The sequence below is a fragment of the Python bivittatus genome, unplaced genomic scaffold (assembly GCF_059951505.1).
Source record: "Python bivittatus isolate LINGU-HERP-01145 unplaced genomic scaffold, Pbiv_v1 ctg000700_np1212, whole genome shotgun sequence".
Taxonomy (NCBI): Eukaryota; Metazoa; Chordata; class Lepidosauria; order Squamata; family Pythonidae; genus Python; species Python bivittatus.
This window is the reverse complement of record NW_028277098.1, coordinates 101039051-101058336: the sequence shown is the minus strand read 5'-3', so window position 1 is coordinate 101058336 and position 19286 is coordinate 101039051. Positions and strand designations below refer to the sequence as shown.

Sequence of the window (19286 nt, the reverse complement as noted above, 5' to 3'; positions counted from 1 at the left end):
TCTCAGTAATTTTTTCATGGTGCCCTGAGGTTCCCAAACTGTACACCATGGTGCCCCGGGGTACCACAGTGAATTCACAAGGGCGCCGTGGGACATTTTAAATTTTCAAGGGAAACACAGCAATACTCAACATATGTTGGGCAGTTTGAAAATGGCGGTCTTAGCATATTTCCAGTGATACTTTAATACAGTCCTTTTCTATCAAGTAAAGCTCTGAAAAAATATCCCTGGTCCAAATTGCTCAACATGTACAAAATGCATCTTGAGCCTGGGTTTATCCTGCACCCAACCGACCTCATTTGCGTTACTGATGAGATTTACTGCTCTTGCAGAAGCTTCAGAGGGTGACTATCTGGGAGAAGAAACCAGACACCTGCCTGCCTTTTCAGTCCTGAGGAAGGACAAGGACGTGTCATGGAAATGGCAGACCAAAAGATGCAGATCAAGGGTTGTACCTTACATAGACCTAATGTAATCCTGGTTGTGTGTGTGCGTGTGTATATACCTTCAGGTCAATCTTGACTCCCGGTAACTACCTGGACAAGTATTTGTAGTTTTCCAGGGAAGATTTCAGAAGTGGTTTGCCCTGGCCTCCTTCTTCCAGGGCTGAGGGAGGGGGACTGGCCCAAGGTCACCCAGCTGGCTTCATGCCTAAGGTGGGACCTGAACTCACGGTCTCCCAGTTTCTAACCTGGTGCCTTCACCACTAAACCAAACTGGCCTAACAGCCAATGCTGAACCAGCAGCCTCAGATTTACAGTCCCAGCTAGCCCAAGCCTTCAAAGAATTAAAGCTGGTTTTCTTTCTTAGAGTTTTTGCAGAATGTGTGTGTGAGGACATACGGTAGTAGGACCCCAGAAGATGCGGTTATCTTTATGTCTCCACATGCTGCCATGCTATATCATAATGACCAGGGAGACAGAGCACCCTTCAACGACAGGCTGCACCATGTGGCTATTTTTTTATTTTTATTTTTAGCTTGGAGCAATGGCCATTAAAAGGAGACTTGATCCCAGGATTAAAAAATACGCGTAGAAGATGCTGACAGAGGGTGCTTCCATACAACGATTCTTCATTAATTTGAACGCAGTTCCATCATCTCATGATGTTGGCTGCATTTGAAAGCCAGGCCGGTTCATTTCTCATTCGGCTGCAGTATATTTGAAAGAGCAATAAAATCCGTCTTTTCTTTGAGTTCTGTAAAGCTGTGGTTGTTTGGTGTCTCTGTTGTGGGAACACTGGCCTTCTTGTGCCTGCCAGACCTGCATGTCTTTAGATCTTTCAAGTAGAAAAGTGTCCCAGCACTTTTTCCATTTTTCCTCATAGGAAAAACTGCTTGATTTATCTTGCTTAGGTCCAGATGAAGGTGAAAGGAGAAGGTGAAAGAAGAATGTGAAAGAATGTGAAAGAAGTGTGGCAAGCCTAGCATTTGGGCGGTTGGTTCGATCTGGCAGGGTTGGCGCGCTCTGGGCCCCTTCGATTAAACAATGCCATCTTTTGGGACCCCGGAAGCACATCTTCTCTGACACAGCACCTGCCCTCTGGAACGAAGTTCCCCCCAAGATTCAGATGCCCCTCTCCCTCTGCTGTTGTTTGGAAGAGTCAGCCTGATGTTTAGACTGGATTTGGCATTTTTGTCCACCTCTCGAGTCCTTCCCAAGGACCTGGCATAGGCAGATGTTGCTGTTTGATGGCATTAAAGGCATCGTTGCAGGATGGAAGCTGTTCCAAGTAAAGCTGCCTTTTGCAATGGACGGATGGCGGTTTTGTCAATGCCGATGGTGTTCAGGTAGTGCTCCAGATGTTTTGGGATTGCACCCAAGGCACCTATTACTGTTGGGACTATCTTTGCTTTCTTTTGCCACAGTCGTCCTACTTCTATTTGCAGGTCTTTGTATCTGGTGATTTCTTTCTCTTCTCTTCTGCTGTCTCCAGGGATTGCAATGTCCACAATCCAGACTTTTTTGACTTTCTTATCAACAATGTTGGGATGTTGTGTGGCAGGTGCCGGTCTGTTTGAATTCCAAAGTCCCAGAGCCCTTGAGCTTCTTCATTTTCTATGACTTTGTCTGCTTTGTGGCCCCACCAGTTCTTGCTTGCAGTCAAATGGTATTTCTTGCAGATCTTCCAATGCACCACCGTTGCTACTTTGTCATGCCTGTAGTCAGTCTGTGCGACCTTCTTGCAGCAGCTGACTAGGTGGTCCACTGATCTTCAGCTTCTTTGCAGAGGCGGCATTTTCTGTCTTCTCAATTCTGGCTTTGTATGCATTTTTTCTTAAAGCTTGGTCTTGTGCAGCCAGAATTAGTCCCTTCTCTCTTTCTTCAACTTTCCTGCTTTTAGCCATTGCCAGGTCTTGTTATCTGCTTTGCCTGCTAGTTTTTTTGTATTGGCCATGTAATACTTTGTCTTGCCATATCTCTTTTCTATTCTTCATTTGGTCTTTCTGGTAGGCCAGTTTGATCTCTTTGGCATTCAGTAAGCCTTCATGGTGTACCAGCTTCAGTGCATCTTCTTCACTGCCCTTCAGATATTTTTCCAACGCCCTTTTCTTCTTCTTCAGCTGTCTAGTGTACTTGCAACATTCCATGCCCGCCTATGTTCCTTGGCAAGTAGAGTCTGCCAACGTCACTGTGTGGATGAAGGGCATGATTCACTGACGTTGTTTTTCTGGTCTTCCTATCCAGGGCTTCTAGTTCAGCTTGAGACCAGTCCACTATTCCAGCTGTATATCTAATGACTGGAATTGCCCAGGTTTTAATTGCCTTGATGGTATTTCCACCACTGAGTTTGGACTTTAAGATCTTCTTCACTCTCATGATGTATTCACTAGTAACCTTCTTCTTGACTTCAGTGTGCTTGATGTTGTCAGCCTGAAGGATGCCCAGGTATTTGTAGTGATCTTCTTCATCCAGACTTTTGATGTTATTTCCATTGGGCATCTTAATTCCTTCAGTTTTTACTTTTTTTTTTTAGATTTTTTATCCCACCTTTATTATTTTTATAAATAACTCAAGGCATCAAACATATCTAATACTCCTTCCTCCTCCTACTTTCCCCACAACAACAACCCTGTGAGGTTTGTTGGGCTGAGAGGGAGGGAGCGATCCAAAGTCACCCAGCTGGCTTTCATGCCTAAGGTAGGACTAGAACTCACAGATCCCTGATTTCTAGGCTGGTGGCACATTTGTCCAGTCCAAACTCCATTGCGATATCTTGGCTGTATATTCAGACAGTGTTGAGCAGCGATTCCATTTCAGATGGTGTTTTTCCATACAGCTTCAGATCGCCCATGTAAAGGAGGTGGGATAACCTGGCAGATGTTTTTGATGTTTTGATGGCCTGACTTGTTCAGTACTGCTGACAGAGGAATCAATGCAATGACAGTGGTGATAGTGAGTCACCTTGAAAGAGTCCTCTTTTGATGTTAACTTCTCCCAGTCTATCACCATTGACCAGTGACTGTCTTCCACTGTGCCATTGATCTTTGCACAAAGCTTCTGATGTTTCTGCTGACTCCTGTTATTTCTAGGCACTTGATTACCCAGTCGAATAATCCAGAGGGAGTCGAATGTCTTCTTGTAATCAGTCCAAGCTGCATTCAAGTTGGTCTTCCTTCTTTTGCAGTTTTCCAAAATCATTGTGTCAGTTAGGAGCTGATTTTTTGTCCCTCTGCTGTTTGGGCGGTCTTGCCCAGACAGAAAGAGCTTGTTTTCAGCTAGGTGCTGTTGTACTGCATAAGATACCACACCAGTTAGCAATTTGAAAGTTGTGGCCTCTCGTTGCCTGGCGCTGCCCCTTTTGCTGGATCTTTCATTATCAAGTAGGTTTTGCCAGACATTAGCCAATCTTCAGTTTTACCTCCTTGCAGCATGTTGTTAAACTGCTTGGCAATGAGTGGGTGCAGACCAGTCAGATGCTTCACCCAAAAACCATGCAGTTCATCTTCACCTGGTGCTGACCAATTCTTGATCTTCCTTGCCCTTTTCTCCACCATTTCTGCTCTTATTACAAGTTCTTTCATTTCAGCTCCTTTTTCATTCTTATCCACCTCCTTTATCCAAGCTGCATTCTTGCTGTATTTCTTTGGGTTGTCCCACAGCTGTGTCCAGAAGTGCAGTTTCTTCTTTGTCAGGTGTTGACTGGTTCATTGCAGTCTCTCCATTGATGGATTAGTAGAAACATTTCTCATTTGACTGAAATTGAAGATTCTGCTTATAGGTTGCAATTTGAGCTTCATTTGTGTGTGTGTGTGTTATTTTTATTATTCCTATTATTATTCCTATTATTATTCCTATTATTATTATTATTATTATTATTATTATTATTATTTTTCCTGTTTGAATGGAGTGGAGTGAGTAGATTTTCCATACTCCAACATCTATGGTAGCTCAGGGTGGGCAGTGAATTTCTGCTCCTTGGTACTTCATTTTGGCAAGCTTGAAGTGGATGATAAATGACTTCCAAATTATTCTTGAGGGCTAGGGAGGGGGAGCTATGGGTGTGCAAGGGCCCTCCTCTCTCAAAACATTAGAGCAGTTTGACTGACATGAAATGCAGAGAAAGTCAAGGTTGTTAAAGGAAGCCCATCCAGATGTTGTAATGGCGACTGAGGTTGAGTCTTAGGACATCCACATTGCTGTAGGATCTGGCTAGCAACAGCTTTTAGTTTTGACAGCTGTGTGACATCTGGAACTGGAGACAGCATAACTCAGAAGAGAGCAAAGCTCTTGGTTGGTGGCTGTTGATGCAGGATTCCTTCATAGGAACTGACCTGATCCAGGTACAGGACTCTTCTGATTAAAAAAAAATGATGTCACAATAAATATATAATACAGAGTATGAATGGGGAGCCTACAAGGAAAGGAGACCCATTCATTCCTTTCTAAACTGGTTCAGGTGAAAGAAGAAATCTTGCTTTATTTAGAAAGAGCAACCAGGGTTTTTTGGTGGGGTGGAATATTGCTGATCTGTGGCCCCTAGACCAGTGTTTCTCAACCTTGACAACCTTAAGATATGTGGACTTCAACTCCCAGAATTCCCCAGCCAGCCATGAAGTCCACACAACTTGAAGTTGCCAAGGTTGTAAAACACTGTTCTATGCTATTCTTAGGACCCATGACAAGCCAAGGCTGAAAACCCTGCTCTAGACAGTACATTACCGAGGGCCCTCTTAATTTTTCCAGTGCCACAGAAGGTGAGTCGTGTCTTTCTGTTCATCTTCTTTTGCCCTCAAGAGGAGGAGAAGCAGGGGAGTCAAAAGAGTCACCATGGCGGTCACCACCCTGTGATCAAAGCCTCCCTCCCCTGGTCGCAACACCCATAAAAATGGGTGGGGCTTCGTTCACAGGGTTGTGGCTACCATCTTGACTCTCTTGACCCTCTCTTCCTGCAGACCCCGCTGAGAAGTCTCTTAAGCAGGCCAACGCTACAGACCTGCTGGAAACCTGCTTGGTGTTGGCCATGTGATCTGGTGAAAAAAAGAACTCGCTTTGCAAACTGGCAACGTTTGCTTGAGCGTTTTGATTCTTTTTAGCATCTCTATTTATTTGACCTGGGGGATCATGCCTCCTACGTTTGCTCCTGCTATTTCCCCAACAGCCTTTATAATTTATAAATAGGATGACATCAAGGAACTCCGAAGCTTAAATGCGCCACTGAACGGTTGAACAAGCTGCAGCTGTAGAGGATCAATTTTTCTTACCCCAAATGTATGTCATTGTGCCGGGTGGGGGGTGTGTGTGGAGGAACAAAAGTAGGGTGGGGAAACACCCTGCAGTCTATTCAGATAAATTACTGAGAACGTTATTGGTCATTTTTAAACAATAAAAGCGGTATTGTTCCTGGTGGCAAGTTGAAATTAGCCTTTGAGAATCCCCGAAGGGGTTGGACTGCGGCAGGAGCAATAATGGGCTAAGTAAAGTTAAAAAAAATAAATAAATCTAGATTTTGTAGAAAGCCAATAACTGCCTGAGTTGTCAAATGAGGAAGCAGGTTCTTTTAATGACTTCCTAAGTAGGCGAATTGAACTGGAGCGCGGGAAGAGGCTCTGAGCTTTTTCTCCAAAGACTTTTAGCTAAAAAGTCATCTTGATCTCCCAACCCGCTGTTTTCCAGTTGGCTTCCTATTACAAATGTCGGAACAAGGATGAATTTGAGCTTCAGAAATTCCAGAGCCCAGAAGGCCCAAGTTGGAGGTCTTGCCCCTAATCGCAGGGGGGTGGACATCGTTTTTGAGTCCTGGTGGAAGAAGAAATTACAGTATTCTTTGCACAAAGTCGACCGCCTAGTGTTCCTTGACCAACGCGTGCATTATAATACCCAGCCACATCAGGTTTGCTTTCCTCTCCCTTGTAGAAATTCCTCATTTCTGCTTGCAATCGATAACCGCTCACCTTTCACGTTCCTCCTGGCCCAGAGGCTGCTGCATCTGGCCCTATCGTACCCCTGGCTGGTGGGTATGTGACCTCCTGCTCAAGGCAGGGCCCCGGAGTCTTCCAGAGAAGCCCATTGATCCATCTTAAAGAAACCGCCTGCCGCGATTTGATTGATGAATGGCTTTGCCAGCTGTGTCTTTTCCAGACTGGGATCCCCAGCCACTGAATTCTCATTGGCAGGTTCTTTTATCGCACAAGGCCAGGCACGGAGCCGGGAACGATGGCTTTTGACTTTTTCCTCCAAGAGGGACCTGTTGTGTCTGGATGGAGGTACATCAGTATGCTAGTCAGAGGCTGTGGCATCTTCGACTGCCGCGCACAGGCTGCGCTTTGCCTGACGCTGCAGGTGGGAGAACAAGGAGCAATGAGCAACGGAGATTCTCCCCAGCCTCCCCTTTTATGCAAACACCTGGATCCTTCCTTGACGATGCCTCTTCTCCTGGAGGGTCCATTTTCTTCTGCGGCCTCAACATCTCAAGGAATGAACCTCTTCCTCTCCTGCCAGTTGCTCCGGCTTTTATATTAGGCAAATTATCTTTTGAGCCTCTCTCAAGAACCCAGCCAGATGTCAAGCAGCTTTCCCAGACCCGCACGGTGAAAGGCCTCCCTGGGTGCAGGTGATGGTGCTGGAGGCTGCAGGCTTCAGCAGGGCCCCTGTCTGGGGAAGGTGGGCGAGATGTCGCAAGGACATTTCCCCCTTTGAACACACAGGCGGGTGATCTCTGAATGGGTAATCGAACGGGAGGAATTCCAGAGGAGAGGTGAGCAGCCCCCTCCTTTCCCTTGGCTGGGCTTCCCCGTGGTCTCCCTCCCACCCTCACCCCCTTGGGATCTCTACACAGGCAGAAATACCGCTGACTAGCTTGGCGACAGCACCCTCTTCACGGCTGCTCCAGCAGACAAAGCCACCCACTCATCCCCACAGAACCAAGGAGGGAGTTGGTGCCACCCAACAGACAAGCCCCTATTTAAGGGTATGTATCACGGATTGGTTCAGGAGCTGGAAGAATAAATGGGCTTTATTCTTGAACAAACGTGCAGAGCTGGAGAGAGAGGGCCGTTGGCAGAAAAGCTGGAAAGGGTTGCGTTCAGCTCTGCCTTTTCCTCTAACCTTCACGAGATGCTGTTCCACCAGGCAATGGAGGACTGGCCTGTGGCTGCCTGTCCAAACCAGGATCTAGCATGTCTGTCTGCACCCACTGATCAGAAAGCAAGGATCCTGGCTTGAGATTCACCCCGCGCATTGTCACTGTTTTATCACAACGGGGGAATTATAGGCAGGCTTTTCTGGGCCAGGTTCTGGAATGGTGTCAAACCAGACATTGCGGCCTTTAAACTATGGATTGTGGCTTATGGTGTTATGGGAACCCAGCCAGTTGTGGCTTAGTAGACAAACCATAGGGAAGCACAATACTAGCCATTTTTCTGCTCATCGTTAGGAAACTTTGTAATTCCCCAGCCAGCATGCTGTTGAAGTCCACCCATCTTCCAGAGCAGGTTGATCACGGTGCTCTGGTGGATCACGCACTGACCTCGTCTCTGTTCTTCCCTTTCCCTAAGTACAACTGGAAAACTGACCCCCTTAAAACCCAGGGAGAAGAGTGCTCCAGTCCTAGTTTCTCAAGGGCTGGGCAGAAGCAGATGGCGGGAGGCACGTTCTGTGCTGGCAGGACGTTCCTAGCCAGGGGTTTTGAAGGGTTGGGCTTTTTCAACATCTTCCTTAGTGACTTGGATGAAGACGTTGAGGAAGTCCTTATCAGGTTCACGACCGTTGCAAAACAGAGGGAGAGAGCTAAGGTGCTATTTTGAAATAGTTAAATATGGGCGATCAGTGCAATGTGACTACAAAAAAACCCGCCCAGAGTCGCTCTTTGAGACAGGTGGTGACTAAATTTGAAATATAAACAAACCAATAAATATAAAAGCTGCATCTTGGATTTGTGTTCACACCACACACTTAACCTGGTTCTTGAATGTAGCCATTTTTCTGGGTTCACGCAATAGAGTAAACTGAAATGGACCCAGCAGGCTGGGTTTGAACAAAAAACTTGTTGAGTGAATGCAGCTAGCTGCTAGGTCTTTACGTGGCCTGGTTAAGTGTGAATGCAGCATGTCACCCATTTCTGCCCCACAGAGCAAGATTTTAGAGCTGAGAATGGAAATGGTGGGGTAAAGCAGTACAGCCAGAAATACGGCCACATTGAAGTCTCCTGAGTCTCCATTCAGAAAAAAAAAACTTTTTCTAAAATGTGGGGCAGGAGAAGGGCAGTAAGATGTAGCCTCGACAATATTTTTCAGTTCCAGCTTCTACACGCACGAAGCAACCATTTATCACAACGTTTCTCAACCGTTACAACTTTTAGAGGCGTGGACTTCAACTCCTAGAATTCCCCAGCCAGCCATGGCTGGCTGGGGAATTATGGGAGCTGAAGTCCATGCCTCTTAAAGTTGCTGAGGTTGAGAAACACTGATTTATTGTAACTGGAGGGCCAGAAGAACAAAGTCTGACTCTTGAATCATGCTGCAAACATCATGTGCATATCTAGAGTGAGAAAAGACACTCTGCACACTACAGAGCCCAGCACGTTATCCACAAATGTCTAGATTTGCATAACCCTCCTAAGCTGAAGCAGAATCAGTTTCGATTGGGGTAGGAAGTTGTGTAACCCTGGTCTCTGTTTGTTCAGCCTCATCTGACTGCTTCCCACGGCATCCGGGACCCACCAGGATGACATCACGTGTCCTGACACCATCCCAATTGATCATCATTTGCCCAAGAGCATCCTGAGATTTGTGACCTTCCTCCTGGCTGATGCCCAGGGTACCTGGAGGCCCAGCAGTTTACCTGCTGGTCTTGTCCTTTTTTCATACCAAAGAAATGCCACAACACTATACCTTGAAGCTGGCAGGATCAGGCAGCTGCCTTCTGGAGGTACCCATTTCTCCTTCTCCTGTTCTTGTGGTGGGTTTTCATGGAGTTGGTTCCCCACCACACAGCTGAGCAGGGCCCGATTTCATCCGCAATGGCTGCACTGGCAAAAATGCTTGGGTTGGCTTTGAAGAACATCTCCGATGTACTGGGGGCTTGGAAGGAAGGACCAAAAATATCCTGTCTGCCTCCTGCCTTGATATCTAAGCTTTTGCTCTGCTGAAAGTAAATCTGTGGTTGGGAGCACCAAACCCCTCCTCCTCCTCCTTGCCTTTTATCCACGGATCCCTCCCCAAAATGTTTTCTCACCTGGAGGTTTCTGCATCCCCCCCCTCTTTTTGGTGGGGAAAGAGCTAAGCAGCTAAGGGAAAGGATCATTCCCCCTCCCATCCAGTCTGGCAACTCTTTTCAATTAAAACACAATGCATATAGGCACACCGAAGCTGTGTTTGCACTCACAGGGATTCATTTAACCATAGTTTATGGGATTAAGCTTCGTTTAGTTTAGTTTATTATTAATTGATTAGTCCCACGACCTTACCAATAAAACAAAAGAAAATTAAAATCATGCAACATACAATACATAGTCCAATTCCAAAAAGGAAAACAGACAGGTGAAAATACAGTGATAAAATAGATATGTGATAATACAAGGAGTCAGTAATCAGATAAGTGAATCACCTTTACAGGATGCCCCAATTTGTTCAATGTATGGGGCTCGTAAGACCGCTGCCTTAGTTATAAACTTAGCAGTTCTGGGTACAACATGCACATGAGAACCTAGGAGGAAATAAGAGAATCTGTGGTTTAGATCCCAGTGTGCTGTTCTTTCCAATCAGGATGATAGATATTTAAACCTAATAGGTGCATATAACTGGCAACTGAACAAAATATAGAGAATATTTTCCATGGCTGGTGAACCCCATATGCAGGTTCTCTCATGATATGGCAAGTGTGGAAGGCCCTATTTGACTATGGAACCCATCAACTCAAATCTAGCACTGGAGTAGGCCCTTCTTCAAAATTGTGGCAGACCCATTGATAGATATTTTCCAGGTTGAAAAGTTACTTTATTTTTAGCCAACTATCTTAACGATCTATTTTTAGACCATAATCCCGTGTCAGTTTGTGCACTAATGTCTAGGACTCTCGGCTTAAAAATTTCCCTTGCCTGAGAGGCTGTTGAAAGCAGACGCTGAATGGAAAACCCGTATCGTGAAATAACTTCAGAGACTTGGCTGAACCAGGAATTGGGCTGTGCCATATTGATCTGTTCAGTTCAGCATATTTTGGGAAGTCTATCGAAGTCCATTGACTGGATCCTCAGCCAGTATGTGAAAACTTGGATTATTAGAGGACTATGGAAGGAACGGATACCTAATTCCGCTCTGACCGCGAGGGCAGACGTATTCTTATCCATTCCCAATCTACATTTTAAAAAGCAGGTCTGAATTCGTTCAAGTGGGGTAGCTTTATTTAAACCCCACAATTCTGCACCATAGGTCAGCACTGAAACTGTTTTTGCCCTCAACACCTTCAAGATAGGGGTCCGGGTACTTGGACAATTGTAGTGAAATAATTTATATAATCTTTTAGTCCCTTGCCGAGCTTCTTTTGAAGCGATTTAACCACAACCCCGTACTAGTAAAAACCACTCCTAGGTTGTTAAAAGGATTCACTTGTTCAATAGACTTTATGGGATGAAGCCAATTTCCTGGATTCACACAAAGTTCTGAATCATAGACTGAACTCCTTGGCTGGGTTTGCCATAGGCTAAAATGAAGCTGGCCAGTTTGGGGCTCTGCTGCTAAGCCTGCTGCTTTTGACCCTGCCTCTCTTCTGCTGCGTGTGTGAAAATAACCAGCTCCTGTGCAAACCTACTCTGGCTGGAGTCTCTGAGTGTCTAGCACAATGTTTCTCAACCTTGGCAGCTTGAAGATGTGCGGACTTCAACTCCCAGAATTCCCCAGCCAGCGTTGCTGGCTGGGGAATTCTGGGAGTTGAAGTCCACACATCTTCAAGCTGCCAAGGTTGAGAAACACCAGTCTAGCGTGTAAAAATAACCTTTGTACACATGTTACAAAGACAGCTTAAGAGTTTTCTTCCTTTTTTTTTTCCTTCCCAAGTTCCAGGGGGAGGCCAAATGATGGGATTCAATGGGCAGCCGACCCAAGCAGGAGGCTACAAGCCCAAAGTTTAGAAACAGGGCTTCCGAGGCGGATCAGCGCTGCCCCTTCCCTACGTGGGGCAGAACCAAGCCAGGTGGGCTACAGAGGCAGTTCCTCACCTTCCAGAGCGGAGCAGAGCAGAACAAGCACCTGGACGGCCGTCCTGTCATCCCATTTTGCAAAGACTCCAGGCCTGAAGGCTAAAGCAGAGATTGATTTCAGAAAGCTGCAGGGCTCAGATGGGGTCTGCCTCCCTGAGCCGGGCAGTTTTGCCCCCTGAAATGCCTTTGGCTGTGTTTGCAGCACACACTTCCCCCGGGGAAGTGAATGAACCAATTGTCTGAGCGGCTGCTGGTGAAGCCACCCCACTCATCTAAATCCTACGCAGAGTCATACTATTGAAGCGTACCACGTTATGCAAAGCTCTGTATGTACTGTCTGTCTGGTTATGTGGTCGCTAGGGGTTGAAAATGATTCGATGGCACATAATTGACCCATCAATCTGTACCCACTGGAGGAGTGGGTGAGTGCGTGGGCTCCCCTGCCCTTATTAGGGCGGGGGGGGGGGGAGGGCAGGGTAGAGGCAGAGTTTGCATCAGGGTCTGCACCTGCGTTGGGGGCCTGGGTCCCAGTGCTCAACATCTCTGCACCTATTTGACATCCACAAAGTCCTGCTTCATTTTCCTTCTACATAAAACAGAGCTGGAAAAAGCAATCCAGTCACACTTATGGAACCGGTTGTCCAGATGGGGTCCAAACAGAGCCTGGGCCCTTTGCGTTTTCTTTCTACCTCCCTCCCTCCCTCCCTCTCTTTCCTTCCTTCCCTCCTTCCCTCCCTCCTTCCTTCCTTCCTTCTCCTCCTCTCCTTCCTTCCTCCCTCCCTCCCTCCCTCGTCCTTCCTTCCCTTTCCTTCCTTCCTTCCTTCCCCCCTCCTCCCCCCCCTGCGCCAGAGACCGTGCCTGCCCGCCGCTCGTTCCTTCGTCCGTTCCTCTTTCGCGGAGCCCTGACCGCTTCTCCGTCTCCTGCCCATTTCCTGCCACCCGCTTCTCCCCTCCTCCCGCCAGGGCCAACCCAGTCCCCGGGACGCTGCCAGGCCTCTCGCAGACGCTCAGAGCGGCTCGCCCGGGATCGGGGTACGTCTCTGCGCGCCCGCGCTTGGGCCGCCGTTTTCCGGGGCAGGCCGGAGCCGCGCGCGGGGCCGGGAGGAGGCCGTTTTCGGCAGGCGCTTCGCTGCACCCGGGAGGGGCGCGGGGCTGACCCTCGTCGGCCGCGGGCGGGCGTGCGGGCGGGCGGCTTGGGCAGCCGCGGCGAGCGGGCAGGGCAGGGCAGGGCAGGGTAGGGCAGGCGCTGCCACCCCTGCCCGGAGCGCGTGCATTCGCCAGCCCACCTTAAGGCGACCGCGGCGCTCCGCCTCCGAAGCAGGGGTGACCTTAGCTGGACCCGCCGCCCCGCCCCCGAGGCCACCGAGCGCGGAGCCGGGCAGGGAAAAGCGCGCAGGTCCGACCCCCGGCCGCCCGCCCGCCCAGCCCTCTCGCCCGCAGCTCGGGCTCGGCGCGACCCGGGGAGAGCGGGCGCTCCGAGCCGCTTCTGAGCGCGGGCGCTCTTCCTCGAGGGACGGGGAGGGGAGGAGGCGGGAGGGGGGAGCGGGCGGGGAGGGCACGGCTGCCTCTCCCCTCCCACTCCGTCGCCACTCGCGGCGGAGCCCCGCCAATGCTAGGCAACGGGGGCGCTCGCTGCCTGAGCCAGTAGCCGCGCAGACGGCGAGCGCGCTGGAGCTGCGGAGCGGTCCGGCGCGGCCGGGCGAGCGGGGCTGCGGAGGTGAAAGCTGCGCGCGCCCCCTCCCTTCCCGGCCGGCCGGCTGCTGGCAGAGCGGGCCGGGGGGGCGGCCGGCGCCGGCGATTCCGCGGATGCCGCCGCCGCTCCCCGGCTGACTCGGGCCGCGGGCGGCCGGGCGCTCGCTCCGGGGCTCTTCCCAGGCTTCTGGCGCGGGGGGGCCGCCGCGGCCGCGGCCCCCGGGACCCAGCGGGGGGGCCACCCGAGCCAAGCCGGCCGCCGCGGCCCGGGATCGGGGCCCCGGGGGCGGTTTTGTGGCGCGCCCGGGCGCCCGGCAGGAAGAGGCGCGAGGGGGTCGCCGCCGCCGCCGCCGCCCGGTGAGTGGGTGGCCGGTCGGGCCCGGCTGGCGGGGGTGGCGCGGATGTGCCCGCCTGCCTCTCCTTGGCGGGGAGCTGCAGACTTTGAGGGAGACTCCCCCGCCCCCTCCATCAGGGCATCCCTCCCCTTTGATATGCTTTCCTCGTATGTAAATTGTCCAGCCTTGCGACCTTCGGACGTGTCCGGAGGAGAAAGCCCGGCGGGGGGCAACTTCTCATTCATTGCGCGTCTGGATAACTTGAGCTGGTCCTGTCTCCTCCCCCCGCCCCTTCCCTGGGATGCTGGTAGCCAAGGAACTGGGGGGGGGGCGGCGTTTTGGAAATGGAGCGACGCGGGATAGCTTCGCCCCCCTTCATCTGCCCTTGGTGTAGCACAAGAGCGCCCTCCCCCTTTTTTCTTCGCCCTCCTCCCGGGCCCACTGATAAAACGGGTTTCCCCCTCTTCTCCCCCCCCCCCCCAGCAGCGTCAAAGGATCATGGAAGCGCTCGGCGTTCCTTCCCGGGGTCTGTGGATCTGCCTGCTGGCGCCCTTGCTGTTTTCCAGCTGCGCAGGTAAGTTGCGCTAGTTTTCTCGGCGTTTCGATCCACGCGGCTCCTTCTCCGGCCGAGGCCCGGCCTGGCGTTTGCCTGGGGTCTCCTGCCCTCTTGCTCCTCCTCTTCCTTCACCTTAAGGACTCGATCGAAAGGCCCGAGACCGATCGCTACAGAGCGAGGCTTCGGTTTGCATCGCCGAGCTTGCTGCTGGCTCGCGAAGTTTTGCTGGGCTCGGGCAACCCTTCGGCTGGGGGCAAGGAGGAGGAAGGGGGGGCTCCAAGGGGTGGCATAGGGTGCATCTACCCTGTGCGGGGATGGAGGCCCTTCACCCCCCCCCTCCCTTTCAAGGCAGCTTTCAAGATTGCCCTCCTTCAGCAGCTGCCTGCGGTAGGCTTTGCCGGGCAAGGAGAAGCAAGTTGAAGAGATGTTTTTGGAGTGCAAAAAAAGCGGGGAGGGGAGGCTTCTGAGTGAAAAGATGTATTGGGTCTGGGGGGAAGGCATATGGGGGTCTGTCTGGCAGCATTTGTGTGAAAAGAAGGGGAAGGAAGGTGCAGATCTTGTGACTTGCTTATAGGCTATGCCAGGAAAATGCAGGCGTCTGAAAGTCCCTTTTCCCAGGAACATGTTTTATTAAAAGGCATAAGCTTTCATCACGAAATAATAAAGTGTGTGCCTTTGGGAAAGGGGCTCCAGGCTCCTCCTGTGGCTTTTCGGTAGCTTCCCTGGTCTGCTGGGTCAAGGTGGTTGTACTAGTGATGACTCACAGAGGAATAGTACTAGTATTGTATTAGGTATGTGTCTTTGTGAAAAGCAGAAGGCATTTACATGTCAGTTGGGGAAGATGTTTACAGCAGTCCTGTCAGGTGGAGGCAGAAGTCACTCACCACGGTTATTCTCCCAACAGAGTGGTCATTGTGGGCAAAGAGGAGCTGTGTGTGCGTTTTGAAGGCCTTGTGAAATATGGTGGTACAGTATTGCAACATAGTCAAGGCAGACGGAAATAAATAACACTCCTCTGCCCCTTTTTCACCCCCCCTCCCGCCCGTATTCTGTCCATTGTTATTGAGAGTGAATGCCTAGCCCAGGGAGATGGTTTTGGAGCACCGTTTTCATGGCATTCCTCTTTGTCGGACAGCTTTTCTGTAGAGATCCACTGAAGCCTGACCTTGAAAATGTCTTTCTAGGAGAGGGTGAGCAACCTTTTTCCCCTCTTCCAGGGGATGTTTAGTGTCTCTGCGGGCTGGAAATCCTGGGAATTCTCCTCCAAACCATCTAGCGATTGTAAAGACCCCAGATGCGTGGTGTTATTATTGTATACGATTGGACAGATACTGCATCGGCTATGATGGTTTAAGGAACCGAGGGGGTTATAAGCTGTGTTGCTTCCTGACTTCAGCCGTGTCTCATTTGTTCTCACCCCTGCCTTGGAGTCATTTTTCAGATGGCTGGCTCTCAAAATGAACCACTGTGCCCTGGCTATGGCTTCAGAATGAGGTTTGGGCTGGAGCATGTCTGAAGTTGGACCTGTGGCTGTGGGAAGTCCCATACAGTAGCTGCCTTGTCAGTCAAGTAGCAGAAAGAGATGCCTAAAGGGAGATCTCAGGGTTTGATCCTTCGGAGATTCTTTTCTTTCCCAAGCTCTCCTCCGCGAGAATGAAAGAATGGCATTGGTTGTGTGTGCAGTTGAATGCAGGGAAGTTTTTTTCAAAGAAGCTTCATTTCCCAGCCGGAGGTTAGAAGCATGTTGCTGCTTTAGTGGGCTATTGTTATGACAGATTAATGGGAAAACTGAAATGCAGCTGGCTGGGTTCCCCACCCATCCCTCCAAGCAAGGAGATGTTGCTGTCTGAAGCTGGATTTCTTGAGCAGCCTTCGAAAGGAAACTGCGGCCACCGCGGCCACCGGAGGTTCCGGCAAGGTGACCATCTGAGCCCCAGATAATGATTGTGGTTTATTATCTCCAAAGTTCCTCTTAAAGATCCTTACGTTTTGATTAAGGCTGTATGAGGTGGGAAGAGGAGAGTTCTTAACAGTGTTAAAGATAGCTGTGTGTGACTTTTCCTGCAGAAAAGACTTGTGAAAAATGGACATGGATGCTTTGCACACCTTTCCTGCCAACCTTTTAGGGCCAGTATTCTGAAACAAATGCAAAGGGGTGTGAAAAGAGACCTTCGGGCTGGGTCGAAACACCTACACAATGCAGGGAACAGACTTTAAAGCTGTCTTCCACAACATGGTTAACCTGTTTCTGAGTTAACCCTAGCCTAATGGGCAGGGTTCACACCACAGGCAGAGCCCCCCCCCAAAAAAAAGCAAGCCAAGGGGAATATTAGCCAAGCTTAACAAGTGGTAGCCACACAGTCTCATGGACATGACCTGACCTGGTTAAACCTATTAGTGAACACAGCCATCCTACATGCGCACCGGGTCACCTGATTTCACGAGGTTTCGGTGCCAGTCACAATGTGTGATAGTGACGCCTGGAGAGCCTCCAGGGGGGCTTTGAAACGCTTAGTGTGCTTGAGACGTTATCTGTTGTTTGCCTTGGAGCAAGAGTACAAGGGAGGCCGTATTGCAGCTGTGGGCTGCAGGGAGATGCTCGCGCTGAGCAACTGTGGCTCCAGTCCTGAACGTACAGCTAGCGATGTGGAGCTCGGTAAATTCCTTCATCACACTTTGCTTTCTTGCCTTGCCCCACTCCTGCACACCCGCACGCACACACTCACACATGTGTGTGCGCACACTCGCACACATACACGCCTTTCCAGTGCCTTCCTCCATACTAGGACGGGCTGTCAACAAAATGTCTGCAGTCTAGTCCTTCTGTAAGCTAAACACATCCCCTGCGTTTGATTTGTTTCTTTCTCCTTGCTTCTGCTCTTCTGTGGGGCTGATTCACTCACACATCACCTGCGCGTGACTCTTGGCTGAATGTGGGAACTGACGCACAAGAATGAAGTGTGGGGCAATGGAGCCGGCCAGCCCCCTGCATTCATCCCAGTTGCTTTTGTGCTGTGTTGATTGAGGAGGGGGGAACTGTAGCATACACTGGTTGCGCTCTCTTTCTTTCCTTCCTTCCTCCCTCCCTCCCTCCCTCCCTCCTTTCTTTCATAACTCTTCCTTTCTTCTCAACTTTCTCCATTGTTACGTTGCCTCCTCCCTACTTGGTTTCTGACACACAAAATAATTGTCCAGGTCTTAAAACATGCCTTTGTATAATAAATGGTTTGCTTGTTATAAACCGGGTTGGTGGGAGGTTGGCTAAGGTTTAGATCTAGTTATCCCAGGTGATGCCCTTGAAAGTTCAGGCCTATACAAGGGAATGCTTTTTCTCTGCAGAGAGAACATCCCTGTGGTAGGAAACAAAGCCCCCCCCCCCAAAAGAAGGCTGGAGAGTAGAATCCGTGCCTTTAGCTGCTAGTTATCTGCATGCAGGGATTCGTTTGTGTGTGTTTTACTTTGGCTTTTCTAACAGCCATGGGAGATCTCTGTGCTGAGCTTGGTTTTTCTAACAGCCATAGGACGGCAATATGTAAGCACCCATAAAGAGACAGCATTTATTTGTATCGCGGTTCCTTCTGTGTGCTGGTCCAGATGCCTCTTTATCCACCCTTCTCAGTGGATGATGGGGGTTGGAGTTGAATGCATTTGGACCCAGGTTGGGAAAGTTGGCCCTAGACCAATGTTTCTCGACCTTGGCCACTTTAAGACGGGTGGACTTCAACTTCAAAGTCCACCCGTCTTAAAGTGGCCAAGGTCGAGAAACTCTGCCCTAGACTCTCAGTAACTCAGACTTGGCAGAAGTGTTGTGCTGTTTCCTTTGTGGGTTTCAACCCCAACGTGTCCTGCTAGGTCACACGTAGTGATGCAATTGAGACCAAGTCATGTTCCTGAGTTGCTTCCCTTAGATCGACTAAGGTTTACTTGGACTTTCATGGCTGCTAGAAGGATCCCTTTGTCCCTTCCCTTCCCTTCCCTTCCCTTCCCTTCCCTTCCCTTCCCTTCCCTTCCCTTCCCTTCCCTTCCCCTCTCAAATGCAGTTCTGGAGCAGCCGAATAAAAAAATGCAGTGAGTCATGTAGCAAGCAAGAAAACACACAGTTCACCCAGCCAGCTGAGTGGACAGAAGGGGACATTAGCATCTGGAAACGAAACTCCATAAGCAAACCACAGGCAGGTGGCTAGCCACAGCGCTGCACGCACTCGGCACAACTGTAAAAATATGCATAATAGAATGATCTTGAAGATTTGCATAGCTCATCCTGTGACTCGGTGCACTGGCTCCCTTGTGATAGAAAATGGCAAGTTTTTTTGAGGACTAAACAGAAAGATACAACCCTAAGCTCCTTGCGTTGGGAATAAATCTCAATGGTATTAGAACTATCCAAGCATGGAGGATCTCTGGGGCTTAACAGGGTTCAGCCGTGGGTAGTAGTTGGATAGTGTCAGCCCTTCGAGGTAGTCCAGACCAGAAGCACCAGCCGTGAGTACGAACACTGCCTTTCTTGTAAGGTTACAGTAACCGAATCTTGCAAGACTGAAAGTCTTTCTCCCCTCCTCTTCTTTTACTCTCCGGAAAACCAGGGAAGGTCCCTTCTGAAACACTTCCCACGTCTCCTTTCTTTCTGTGGGCTGAGATATCTTTTGCATAACAGTTGCCTAAGCTGCATCTCTTCCTCCTGTCTCCCAAGACCACTGCAGATGGGGAGGTCATCTGGAAATCATAGGATTTGGGGCTAGACTAAAAGACGTCCAGAAGGAACTCTGGGCAAACCACATCTGTAATGCTGCCAAAGATGCAGTCATCAGGAGTTGGGATGACCCTAAGGGGTCTTTACCTAAACATGTGTAAGGTTGCAGCCTTCCAGAGCAAAGGAAAATTTCAAGTCGGCAGACATCTTAGCGTAGGATCCCCTGCCTGTTCCTGCAACCCACAAATTTCAGAAGTTTGGTTAGGGTTGAAACCAAACTTGGCTCATCCATCTGTCCTTGTTGCTGCAGTGTGAAGATGCCCCACTGATCATTTGCTGAGGGTTTGTCCTCCCAGCAGAGCGTCCATGTTAAGGCAGG

The 19286-nt window shown here is 49.9% G+C and overlaps 1 protein-coding gene and 1 long non-coding RNA gene across 8 annotated transcripts in view; one reads left to right on the top strand and one right to left on the bottom strand.

Annotated features, from left to right (window-relative positions):
- Positions 1-9526: 9526 nt before the first annotated feature.
- LOC148214289 (uncharacterized) lies at positions 9527-13128 on the bottom strand. 3 transcript variants are annotated; one of them, XR_015798328.1, is made up of 3 exons: positions 12921-13128; positions 11653-11733; positions 9527-10145 (listed from the first exon to the last, which is right to left on the bottom strand). It is a non-coding gene; the product is annotated as an uncharacterized LOC148214289 (long non-coding RNA). The 3 variants fall into 3 exon arrangements; XR_015798329.1 differs by lacking the exon at positions 12921-13128 and adding an exon at positions 12792-12913; XR_015798327.1 differs by lacking the exon at positions 12921-13128 and adding an exon at positions 12488-12626.
- The window catches only part of LOC103057305 (tyrosine-protein phosphatase non-receptor type substrate 1-like), a 91061-nt gene continuing 84284 nt past the window's right edge, over positions 12510-19286 (top strand). Inside the window, exons 1-2 of one of the 5 annotated variants that reach the window (XM_088153177.1) lie at positions 12510-12666; positions 14145-14235. In XM_088153177.1, coding sequence (XP_088009303.1) covers positions 14160-14235 — 76 coding nt within the window. In that variant the 5' untranslated portion in view covers positions 12510-12666; positions 14145-14159. Of the gene's footprint in view, positions 12667-12982; positions 13031-13186; positions 13684-14144; positions 14236-19286 lie in introns of those variants that run through there. The other 4 variants (XM_088153179.1, XM_088153180.1, XM_088153178.1 and 1 more) reach the window with 4 other exon arrangements.